Raw genomic sequence first — 13,383 nt, forward strand, 5'->3', positions numbered from 1 at the left:
GGGGAGGGGGGGGGGGGAGCGAGCCCCTTGGCAAAGCGAGCGATTTTTTTTTTCATAGCGTCATAGCGTTTCATAGCGTCATAGCGATTTTTTTTTCATAGCGTCATAGCGTTCATAGCGTCATAGCGATTCATAGCGTCATAGCGTTTCATAGCGTCATAGCGCCATAGCGTTTCATAGCGATTTTTTTTTCATAGCGTCATAGCGTCATAGCGTTCATAGCGTCATATCGTTCATAGCGTTTCATAGCGTCATAGCGATTTTTTTTTTCATAGCGTCATAGCGTCATAGTGGTCATAGCGTCATAGCGATTTTTTTTTCCATAGCGTCATAGCGTCATCGTGGTCATCGTGGTCATAGCGTCATAGCGTCATAGCGTCATAGCGTTCATAGCGTCATAGCGTCATTGCGTCATAGCGATTTTTTTTTTCATAGCGTCATAGCGTCATAGTGGTCATAGCGTTCATAGCGTCATAGCGTTTCATAGCGTCATAGCGATTTTTTTTTTCATAGCGTCATAGCGTCATATCGTTCATAGCGTCATATCGTTCATAGCGTCATAGCGTCATAGCGTTCATAGCGTCATAGCGTCATCACGTGATCGCTCTGAGCGAATCAGCGCCCACCTGCTCTGATTCCATTGATTCCGTGCGCTGAAATGCGCTGAGGTAAATATGAATAAAAAATATGGATCGTCAAATATTTTGAGTTCGGCCATATTCGTCCCACGCTCAATGGCCATGTCTATGTCAAATATCAAGCACGTAAGTCTCTCCGTTTAGGAGTCTATCGGTAACATTACACACACGCACCAACACACACACACACACACACACACACACACACACACACACACACACACACACACACACACACACACACACACACACACACACACTGTGTTTTATCTATCTATAATTCCAGTAATCTCTGTGTGTATGTTTGTATGTTTGTATGTTTGTATGTTTGTATGTTTGTCTGTGACCGCTGTTTCTCGACAACCACGGGTCCGATATACTTGAAACTTGCCAGGTATATTGCTGGGGACCTGAGGATGTGCCTTTTCAAGGTTTCATATTAATCGGACAAGTAGTTACCGAGCTATGGCGATTTCTTTACCAAACTCCGCAAGCCGTTCGCTTTGGACCAAACCATTTCATGTAAATAGAGGGGGGGGGGGGGGGGGGGATTGTCACCGTACTCGCAAGCCGTTCGCTTTGGACCAAACCATTTCATGTAAATAGAGGGGGGGGGGGATTGTCACCGTACTCGCAAGCCGTTCGCTTTGGACCAAACCATTTCATGTAAATAGAGGGGGGGGATTGTCACCGTACTCGCAAGCCGTTCGCTTTGGACCAAACCATTTCATGTAAATAGAGGGGGGGGGATATAATTTTAGATATATATATAGTACGGGCATGCCCTAGTATATATAGATTGTAGGAGGAGGTGGTGGTCGATTCCAAGGGATCTGAGTGATATATAGTATTGTAGGAGGAGGTGGTGGTCGATTCCAAGGGATCTGGGTGATATTTAGTATTGCAGGAGGAGGTGGTGGTCGATTCCAAGGGATCTGGGTGATATTTAGTATTGTAGGAGGGGGTGGTGGTCGATTCCAAGGGATCTGGGTGATATTTAGTATTGTAGGTGGGGGTGGTGGTCGATTCCAAGGGATCTGGGTGATATTTAGTATTGTAGGAGGGGGTGGTGGTCGATTGTGAGGGATCTGGGTGATATTTAGTATTGTAGGAGGGGGTGGTGGTCGATTGTGAGGGATCTGAGTGATATTTAGTATTGCAGGAGGAGGTGGTGGTCGATTCCAAGGGATCTGGGTGATATTTAGTTTTGTAGGAGGGGGTGGTGGTCGATTGTGAGTGATCTGGGTGATATTTAGTATTGTAGGAGGGGGTGGTGGTCGATTGTGAGGGATCTGGGTGATATTTAGTATTGTAGGAGGGGGTGGTGGTCGATTCCAAGAGATCTGGGTGATATTTAGTATTGCAGGAGGAGGTGGTGGTCGATTCCAAGGGATCTGAGTGATATATAGTATTGTAGGAGGAGGTGGTGGTCGATTCCAAGGGATCTGGGTGATATTTAGTATTGCAGGAGGAGGTGGTGGTCGATTCCAAGGGATCTGGGTGATATTTAGTATTGTAGGAGGGGGTGGTGGTCGATTCCAAGGGATCTGGCTGATATTTAGTATTGTAGGAGGGGGTGGTGGTCGATTCCAAGGGATCTGGGTGATATTTAGTATTGTAGGAGGGGGTGTTGGTCGATTGTGAGGGATCTGGGTGATATTTAGTATTGTAGGAGGGGGTGGTGGTCGATTGTGAGGGATCTGAGTGATATTTAGTATTGCAGGAGGAGGTGGTGGTCGATTCCAAGGGATCTGGGTGATATTTAGTATTGTAGGAGGGGTGGTGGTCGATTCCAAGGGATCTGGGTGATATTTAGTATTGTAGGAGGGGGTGGTGGTCGATTGTGAGTGATCTGGGTGATATTTAGTATTGTAGGAGGGGGTGGTGGTCGATTGTGAGGGATCTGGGTGATATTTAGTATTGTAGGAGGGGGTGGTGGTCGATTCCAAGGGATCTGGGTGATATTTAGTATTGCAGGAGGAGGTGGTGGTCGATTCCAAGGGATCTGGGTGATATTTAGTATTGTAGGAGGGGGTGGTGGTCGATTCCAAGGGATCTGGGTGATATTTAGTATTGTAGGAGGGGGTGGTCGATTGTGAGGGATCTGAGTGATATTTAGTATTGCAGGAGGAGGTGGTGGTGGTCGATTGTGAGGGATCTGAGTGATATATATATAGTCGCGCGGCAAGGAACATCACGTGATCACTCTGAGCGATCGATTGCAACTCTGCGTCCTGTCGTGGGCGTGGCCAACGTGGCCTCATGCTCCCAGGTGATTGGCTAACTCGAGCTCGAGAGAGCCATAATGCGCTATGTTATGGCAAAAAATATGAATCTAAAGATGAAAGGGAAAAAGACCTATGTGGTGTGAATGGCAATGTTCGTCACTTAAATATGAAAAAAGGCAATTGCTTTTCGCTCTGAAATACGTGCGAACGCGTAACTGAGTTAATGGCGGCAGGGAACATCACGTGATCGCTCTGAGCGAATCAGCACGCTGCTCTGCGACCGGTCAGATTCCGTGCATAATATGCCTCGCTGAAATGCGCTGAGGTAAAAATATGGTTTAAAAATATTATGAAATAAATTTTTCGGTCGGCCATGTTCTTACCAGGTTCAATGGCCATGTCTGTGCCAAATATCAAGTACGTGAGCCTCTCCGTTTAGGAGTCTATCGGTAACATTACACACACACACACACACACACACACACACACACACACACACACACACACACACACAAACTGTGTTTTATATATATAGATAGATAGATTGTAGGAGGGGGTGGTGGTCGATTCCAAGGGATCTGGGTGATATTTAGTATTGTAGGAGGAGGTGGTGGTCGATTCCAAGGGATCTGGGTGATATTTAGTATTGTAGGAGGAGGTGGTGGTCGATTGTGAGGGATCTGGGTGATATTTAGTATTGCAGGAGGGGGTGGTGGTCGATTGTGAGGGATCTGAGTGATATTTAGTATTGCAGGAGGAGGTGGTGGTGGTCGATTGTGAGGGATCTGAGTGATATATATATATATAGTCGCGCGGCAAGGAACATCACGTGATCGCTCTGAGCGATCGATTGCAACTCTGCGTCCTGCCGTGGGCGTGGCCAACGTGGCCTCATGCTCCCAGGTGATTGGCTAACTCGAGCTCGAGAGAGCCATAATGCGCTATGTTATGGCAAAAAATATGAATCTAAAGATGTGGGTTATGGTGTTCAACTGCTGTCAGCAAAGCAACCGGGTTACGTTGCTTAACCGGGTTAAGTGCTGGACACCAGGATGAAGTGGACGTCCGTAGATGCCTAGCTTAGCACTAGACGTAACACCGTAATGATGTCCCAGCGAAAAGAGCGTGACAGACAGAGGGACAGACGGTCAGATAAATTCAGGTACTTTAATATATAGAAGACTCAGGCATGAGACAGGTTTAATGACGGATCCATCAGATGAAGACAGATAATCATGGACAATAATTAATGAATAAATTATTATAAGGGAACAGTTTGAAGAGCACAACAGAGCAGGGCCGACCTATACCTAGCAGAGATAGCAGCCCAGTGAAGCGTCCCTGACAAAAGAGCAGATCTCCAGCACCAACATAGCTACCAGATGAAAGACAGCAGTTCGCCATTAACGAGTGTCTCTTGCAAAAGAGGAAGAATGTCGTTCCTCAAATCCTCAAATGATCCCCCAACTCCTCTTATTCCCCACATGAAGTGGTGCGGCCATTGAGAAAGTGCCTTCCTGCAGCTGGCCCAATCAGGACACGACCCACAGCTCCGGCCAATTGTTGCGCTTCTCTGAGCCAGCAGGTTTGGTCAATATCAGAGCGTTGTTTCAGCAGTGGGAAGGTCTTCCTGGGGGACACATCCCAGGTGAAGACTTTAATGGCACTGGAAGTGATGTGTTACATCTTCTGGCCTGGAGAAGGGAGCACTTTTTGTGCTGTGCCCTGTGTTCCTTTATTATATTTACACTCCCAGGGGTCCCGTCACCTTTCCTTGACTGACACGTGCTGGTTCAGAGAGGAAAGTCAGGTCATGTGACACCCTTAACCTCACTAACATCTCTACAGTACGCAACACCACCTTCCAATGGCATACAAAACAGGACAACAATGACTTTCAGGGTGGGATTTATCAGTGTACCCCACTTTGTCTGGTGTCCATGTGCACACACTGTGGTTGACCCTCAATGGCCTTTGGGTACCTTTAGAGTTTAGACCGTCATTGAAATCCTCCCAACTGAAAAAATAAAGGGAAACCATAGTCAGTGGAGGAGTCTATGGAGGTGGGTGATAAACACAAGGGTGGATTGGAAGGGGACAATATTGTCGTGTCCCCGGGGTTAACATCCCAAGAGGACGAATGACCGGAACAAGTTTAAACTCTGAGGCGTATTTCAAACTTGCCGGGATTATTTCTGGCATGCGCAGGAAGGTTTAAAGTCTTACCTGGGACGGACGGCCGACACTGGCTTAATCCGAACCCACAAACAAAGAAATGAACGTGAAAAGTAAAACGTAAAAGTAAACGTAAAAGTAAAAGTAAACAAGAAAAGTAAAATTCAACAAATAATGAATTTATTTTAAAGTAATTGTAAACCACATAAATTGAATGTGAGGTAAAAACTATTTCCTAATTTGAGACGGTAATCAGACTCATATACAAACAAGGGAATGGTAAAATAAACAAGCATTCTGAGTATTGCGCTGCAATACATGTCCCCTTCCGGCAGTCTTTCGTCCGGAAAACTGTTGGGGAAATTACCAATGGTTATTTACCCACAGGTTCTGAATCGTTCCCAATCACTAATTACCCCAGGACGGGCTCACCTGTGATTCACACTCGGGACTTCGATTTATACACCTCACAGACAGGTCAGCAGAAGCACGAGAAAATAAGTTGTTGATAAAGAACCTTTCGAGTCGCTAAATATCAGTAATTTATTATATTTTCCGGTTCACGATCAATGATCGATGTGTATATATATATATATGTTACTCGGCTTGGCTCCACCCCTCCCGAAAGTGCGTGCTGTGTTGCGCTTTTGACGTTCGCGAGACGAGGCTGAGGGCGCATGGTGCGGCTTGAGGAGAACTCTAGAATAAACAAGAGATATCCATTTTTTTTACTTCGTTTAATTAACGATATCTGTCAAACCACGTGCCCTATCGCATATTCGAAAAGGACATTTTAGTAGACTGACATGCTCAACAGATCTGTGAATTTTCCCCTCGATTGGATCACAAATGAGGGAGAGGTTCGGTTTTAAAGGTTCATGCTTAAAAACGTCATAACTCTGAAACCATGTGATGCATGACGTCATTCTCGCTGACTTGTTTGTTTGTCATGGGTATGCGATCTGCCTGCAAAGTTTGGCCTCGATCTGTCCAGCCGTTGCAGAGAAAAAGGGGTTTCCGTGTTTTCACGAAAAACAATATGGCGGCCGAACCACGTGACCTGTGACGTCATAATTACCATTAAAATATTCTACAGACCGAGTCCCTCCTACGGTGAAAATTTGATCTCAATCGGTCCTATTATTGCAGAGAAATTGGTTTTTAAAGGAAATTAAAACTTAAAATGGCACTGAGTTAAGGATCATTCAGAATAATCAGAATTCCCAAAGTTCAAAGTGCCATAACTTTGTCAAAAATGATCGAAACGTCGTGAAGTTCGAACTTCATCTGTAACTTATCATGAGGAAACCATGTGCCAAGTTTGAAATCATTAGCATTAAGCGTTTAGAAAAAAGGTCCGGAAGACTGTTCTTTGCGTGACGGACTGACGGACGGACTGACAGACGGACGGACTGACAGACGGACAGACGGCCAGACGGACGGACTGACGGACTGACAAACTGACGGACTGACGGACGGACTGACGGACTGACGGACTGACGGACTGACGGACGGCGTGCAAACCTATAGTCCCCTCCGCTGTACACTGGTTGGGGACTAATAAGAGTAAAAACAACATAACCACCTTTAGAGGCCATTTTTCCCCGCAAAGCGGGGGTTGGCCTTTTTCGGGAACCGTGGTTGGTTGTTGTTTTTCGGTCCCCTTTTTGAAGCAATGTTTTATGGCCGGATGCCCTTCCTGACACCAACCCTTTTTGCCGCCTTTAACGACAAACAGGGAATTAACAGTGAACTGGTACTCAATTAGCCGACCTCGGAAGGATGACAGGCTGAGTCAACCCCCCTGGCGTTAATTCAGCGATCGACCGGGATTCGAACCCAGGATCCTTGGATAATCCTAAGCCAGCACCCTAGCCGCTAGCCCAACACCAGGGATCTGGACCCTTGATCAACACCACTTGGACTAATAAGAGTATAAGAAGCAAAAGCAATACGACAGATAATCCAAAGTTTTGTGGGCTTTTGGAGTGTTTATTGCCTTGCTGTAGCTTCTAGAGAAGCTTTATGCACTTGGGGATCTCCATTGTGGAAGATTATTCGTGTAATAAAAATTGTTATTTTATTGATCTATGTCTTGCCTTTACAGATATCAAGCTGACCTTGGACCCGAAGCAGCATGGCTTTGGAATGGCACGTTAAGCTGTGGCTGCTGCTGTTAACATTGCTGCCTGCAATATTATACATCCCGGTCATCTCGGATTCTGCAGATGGCTTCGCCAAGGTCCCTTTCCAATTCACCCGGAAGCTTTACAATGCTACTGTGTATGAAAACTCACCTGCAAAGACCTACGTACGAAGCATTCACAAGATGGGCATCTACATTGAGAACAAGTCTTGGGATGTACGGTATAGAATAATATCTGGAGATGATGATAACATTTTTAAGGCTGAGGAAGACTCTGTTGGAGATTTTTGCTTTTTCAGGATCAGGACAAAAGGCGGCGGGTCAGTGATGCTAAACAGAGAGGTGAAAGATCGCTACCGACTCAAGGTGAAAGCACATATTCGTGGAAATGAAAATGAGGCTTGGACAGTAATAGATGTTGAAGTTTTGGATGTAAATGATCTTCGACCACTCTTCTCCCCAACATCTTACAGTGTCGATACTGCAGAGGATGCTGTCATTGGCTCCAGTATTGCTCAGGTCACAGCCACAGATGCGGATGTCGGGTCTAGTGGGGAATTTTACTACAGACTACGTGAGTCATTGTCACAAAAAAACAAACTTTTTGCTGTGCACCCTACAAGCGGTGTGATAATGCTGACAGGAAAGTTGGATGCCGACCAGGCGAGCTCACACAATCTGGAGATCGAAACAGTCGATCGCAGCTTGAAACCCTATGGAAGCATTGGAATGAGCAGCTGGGCCAAAATGAGTATACACGTCAGGCGGATCAACCGGCATGCTCCGGTCATTTCTATAGCCTCTCATAAACCATCTCCAGATGAACAAGACCCCATTTTCGGTTTGCTAAGTGTGAAAGATGAAGACACTGGAGAAAATGGCCAGATTGCATCAGTGGAGATCGTTGCGGGTGATGAAACTGGGCAGTTCAAAGTTTTACACTTGTCGGATGAAGAATTTCATATAAAAGCGGTTGACTCTATGGACTGGGCCAATCACCCGTTTGGGTTTAATTTGACCCTTAGGGCCAAAGACAAAGGAGCACCACCGAGGTCTTCTTTTGACAAGCAATTAAGCATTCATGGACCTCGCTCTGCCATGGGTAGCATGTTTGTTAAGGCCAGGTATCATGTCACAATCAGCGGATTTTCACCTGCCAACACCACCGTTCTAATTCTGAAAGCAAACAGTAGTGTTGAACGGCTTCGATACTTCATCAGGAAGAGCCCAGATTCTGAATTTTTCCAGATTAATGAAAAGACAGGACTAATTGTGACGGCCCAATGCATCATGGCCATGCAAAAGGGTTCCTTTGAGATTGAGGTGGGAACTGACATAGGAACGGCGATGGCAACAGTTCTTGTCAGTGTTGCCAAAGTGAACAGCAACCCACCGGTGTTTGAGAAAATGGCTTACAGGATTTCGGTCGATGAAAATGTTCCGGTTCACACTACGGTCCTGCAGGTGCATGCAACGGATAAGGACGAGGGTGATGATGGCTACGTGACGTACAGCATTGCCAATACTCATCCACTGCCGTTTGTCATAGACACATTCTCTGGAGTCATCAGCACTTCTTCTGAGCTCGATCATGAGACAATGTCCCGGTTGTACCGCCTGCGCATTCGTGCTTCTGACTGGGGCAGCCCCTTCAGGCGCGAAGCTGAAGTGAATGTCACAATCACACACAACAACCAGAACGATAATCGTCCAAAATTTGAGAAAGTCGATTGCACTGGAACCATTCCAAGAAGTATGGCTGTAGGATACACGATTGACACGGTGTCTGCTATTGACGAAGACGTTTTGGAAGTTGTGCGATATCACATTATATCAGGAAATGAACAAGACTTGTTCGAGCTCTCTGAAACATCTGGCATTCTAAAACTGAAGCGGTTCCTAAAAGACGTCAATTTCAAATCTGTCTATTTCAGTTTGAAGATATCAGCTTCCGATGGAGACAAAACCGCAGTTCCTATGTTTTACAACTTGACAATTATCAACGGTCCCATATCAGAAAAGGTTCTTGAGTGCCGTAATACAGGTGTTGCCAAAGCCTTTGCTGAGAAGTTGCACAAGGTGGCAAAGTTGAAAGAGAAGTTGCAAGCAGATGAAGTGTTTTTGGGTGTCCTTTCTGTAAACAGGCATCCACCCAGGTTTGTTAATCTGCAGCCATGGGAAGTTGAAGTGCGAGAAGATCAAGCTGGAGGAACAATGGTCTTGGATGTTGAATGTTTTGACCCAGACAGTGGATTCAATGGAAAACTCGTTTATGGTTTGGCAGGGGGAAATGAGAGAAGCAATTTTGACATTGGGGTAGAAACTGGAATTCTTAATGTTTTGACACCGCTGGATCGTGAAGAGTTTGATCGTTACATTTTGAATATCACGGTGTACGATCTCGGCCAGCCACAAATGGCAGCCTGGCAGCTCTTGAATGTCATTGTACTTGATGCGAATGACTGCCCACCGACGTTTCAGTTCTCGAGCTACCAGGTGACAGTTCGGGAGGACACTATGAAGGGTACGGCTGTCCTAGAGGTCAAAGCTTTCGATAGAGATTTGGGGGAGAATGGCGAAGTTTATTATTACCTTCTTTCTCACAAAAACCTTTTTCAGCTCGATAATTTGACCGGCGTTTTGTCAATCTTAAAACCTCTTGACCGAGAGGTTCAAGCAAAATACGTTTTACGCGTTGAGGCACGAGACCGGGCTACACGAGAAAAACAACAGTCTTCAGTAACGACCGTGGAAGTCAACGTGATGGATGTGAATGATAACGCTCCTCACTGCCTTCCTGGAACGTTTCGTACTCGTGTACCCGAGGACCTGCCAATAGGAACTTTGATTGGCCGTATTGAGGCACGAGACCCAGACTTGGGAGCTGGTGGGAAGGTTTTTTACGACTTGCAAGACCAAGAAAAGGTATATTTTGAGCTTGATCGTATTACTGGCGCCCTGCGACTGGCCAGGAAACTCGACTTTGAGACACGGCAATTTTATAACTTTACAGTACAGGCAAAAGACCAAGACCCAACAAGGCCATTGGCTAGCACCTGCCACGTTGAGCTTGAGGTGGTGGACGTGGATGAGAATGTGCACACACCGTTGTTCCCTCATTTTGTGGAGCAGGGCTTTGTGTTTGAAAACGCTACTCTTGGCACTGTTGTGATGACGGTCAATGCAACAGACAAGGACCTGGGTCGTGATGGATTTGTGCGTTATTCCATCCGAGATGGCTCGGGCCTTGGTGTTTTTAGCATCCAGCCTCAAACAGGTGAGTGTACATCATTGAATTACTTGGCTTGGTTGTTCACAGATATTCATTTTGCTGCTAAAACAAGGATTGCTTTGTAGATGTCATTATAAGGTCGGACACGTTGCAGTGATTAGTCAGTGCACGTACCTGGTGATTTGCCTCGGTTGCTGAACCATCGCCCAAAAGGTGCATTGGCCTCCCCTCATAATTTATTGCACATCCACAAATACCTTCATCCACCTCAATATCATCCCATGATGGCGTTGAGCTCTCTCATGAAATCCACATGGAATATTGTACATGTGACAACCTCAAATTATACGAGTTAGACGATTCTTAGTAGAGTTGTCTACTTGAAAAAGAGGCAGATGCTGTCTATTTTCTTAAATTTGATTTTAAACACCACAATATAAAAACTCTGAAAAATGATGTCATTGTATTTGAAATTCGCCTGAAAAATCACTTGTGGTTCGGTTCACACGAGCGTCTCCTCATATTGCTGGTCAAAATCACATGGATGTGTTAATTGCTCTCAAGTAGCATGGGATTTACATGGACATGTTGCTCTGGTGTGCGGTTGGCCTTTGCTTTGTGTATGCTTTGGCCAAGGAATGAGGGGAACCTCCATTTTTATAAACTTGTATATTCATTGAAGGCCAATTTTTAATCACTTCCTCCATGATCACTTGATAAAAAATGTTTGACCTTTAAAAAACAGATATAAATCGGCATACCAAAGAAACTCCAGATTTGAGGCCTACATTTCAGGAAACTTTGTTGAAGTTGGCCAAGTCAGTTTGGTTTTTCGGAAGCCTCAAGTTGAGACAAGGTTATCAATCCTATTCTCAACTTATTGAGGGAACTTTGATTCAGTCAGTGCGGTCCAATTCTGGCAGGAAGTGAATTAGTGACAACAAAGGTCAAAGGTGAATCTCATCCACATCCATCAAATCACTGCCTCGAACCACAGATTGTACCTAAACTGCCATGTTGATTAGAGCCAGTGAGATGATGGGTGGTGGTTGCATTGTAGAGCAGGTCATCTCTCTCAGGGATGTTGGTTTTCTCTTCCTTGCCCCATCTGTATTTATGAATAATGATGAAAACATTTTTCTTTTTTAAATGAAAATGTTTGGGGCAGTAACATTATCAAAGTGCACATTACCTGTGTTGCTTGAGCAAAATTGACCGTCTTACCTGATTGGAACCTTTCCTAGTCTAAGTAAGACAACTAAGATAGACTTGTGAGGCTTCATAAATGGTAAACATTGAGCTTTTGAACCGACATTAGTGTTCGAACCAACATATCCTTCTGCCATTTGGGTTCATTTTGTTTACTTTCTAATATAAATTTGTAAGTCAAAGTGTTGTCTTTGCATATTTTAGATTCTCTTCCTCCATGGCTAAGAAATAGACAGAGCAAGTGTCTGCATTGGAGGAGGTTCAAAACCATGTCCACCCTAAATTTCCTTATTGTCCAAAACATTACCGGTCATACAGTGGACCCGCCATAGTTCTCATTTCTGAACGTACGGCGTTAATCTCGCACTTTCTGTTTGTAGTAGCGCAGCCACACGGTCGTCACCCACAGCATGGCTACAACCATTGTACAGGCACATTTGAACTCCTCAAATGTCATCATATGGGGCTGTTGACTTGCCAAGGTCAAACTAATGTTGTTTGAAGCTCTTCTTTTGTAGACTCCATTATCTTGTGTCTGTGTCCATTTCACATATTCAAACGTGATTCAGACAAACCTAGTTTAACTGCTTTCTTGCACAAGTTTTCTTCTTCTTCTTCTTCTTGCTAATAGACGTTCATCAAAGGAAGGATTTGATCTTTAAAGTTTTCATTCCAGAGCTATCTTAAGATTCGGTACATGGATGTGTTTTGTACTTTTCCCTGTTCATTGACTTGCTGTGATAGATTTCGGTGCCACGTTGCTTTGTTTGGAATCGCTCTTTTATCACTGGGAACTATTTGTGTAATATGGGTGAATGGCTATGTTGGGAATGTTTGGTAAATTAAATTATTGGAAGTTCAGGTTCACATCCCTTTTGCTACAAGCACCGCAGCAAATGCTCTCATGGCCCACAATGAAGATGGCACATTGATCACCTGTGTTCCTGCCCCTCTGGGACCGGTTAGGTGGCTGGGCTGACAGGTGTGTAGCAGGCTGGTGAGGCAGCTGTCATGGGTATACTGCCTACTGATTCGCACCCTCCGGCCTCCTGCCAATGCAGGCCGGTCAAATGTACAGGAAAAAGAGTGAAAATCCTCGATGTTCTCAAAAGGGCAGTTTTGCATCCATGCAGGATGATGGGAATTTGTTTGCGGCTCTTCTCAGCTCCTTCCGCAATGCTAATATTGTGTGTGTCTTGTTGATAGGGTGCTGTGTCGTTTTGATAAAGAGGAAGCTGGCCATTTTGTAATTGCATTTGAACTCTCTGCCTCCTCCCACTCTCCCAAATCTACTTGTTCCTGCATTTTAACTCGAATTTAGCTCTGTTGGAATGTACCATACATGTTGTGATAATACTCTTGTGATAATACCAAGCACCAGAGTTTTATATTTTCATTTTGAAAATTACTTTCTTAATTGTTTTCGATAACACCTGCTGAACAGAGGAATCTCCTTGCCGTTTTGTTTTTAACAATGTGTGCAACAACATGTTCCTTTAATCCCACCCTAAGCCAGGTTATCTCAACAAAATTGAGCTCCATCCAAGCAGAGCGAGAGTAGCGCGTGGAAAAAAGTTTTTTTTTTTTTTTTAACCAAATCAAGAAACTATATATGAAAGCCTCGTTGGGTTGGGAAAAGGATATGAAACTGATCCTACTGTGTTGTGGTACCTTTTTGTTTGTTTTTTGTTAACTTATTTTCCCTGATATGTTATGGTTAGCAATTCTGGCTCACCAGGTTGTCTGGTATTGGCA

The 13,383-nt window shown here is 44.8% G+C and overlaps 1 protein-coding gene across 3 annotated transcripts in view; it reads left to right on the forward strand.

Annotated features, from left to right (window-relative positions):
* Nucleotides 1-13,383, forward strand: part of LOC137413428 (protocadherin Fat 1) — a 372,531-nt gene that overhangs the window by 58,325 nt on the left and 300,823 nt on the right. For all 3 annotated transcript variants that reach the window (XM_078766236.1, XM_078766237.1, XM_078766238.1), the window contains exon 2: nucleotides 7,149-10,464. In XM_078766236.1, coding sequence (XP_078622362.1) covers nucleotides 7,179-10,464 — 3,286 coding nt within the window. In that variant the 5' untranslated portion in view covers nucleotides 7,149-7,178. The remainder of the gene's footprint in view (nucleotides 1-7,148; nucleotides 10,465-13,383) is intronic.

This window comes from Myxine glutinosa, chromosome 12, assembly GCF_964187855.1.
Source record: "Myxine glutinosa chromosome 12, kmMyxGlut1.1, whole genome shotgun sequence".
NCBI lineage: Eukaryota > Metazoa > Chordata > Myxini > Myxiniformes > Myxinidae > Myxine > Myxine glutinosa.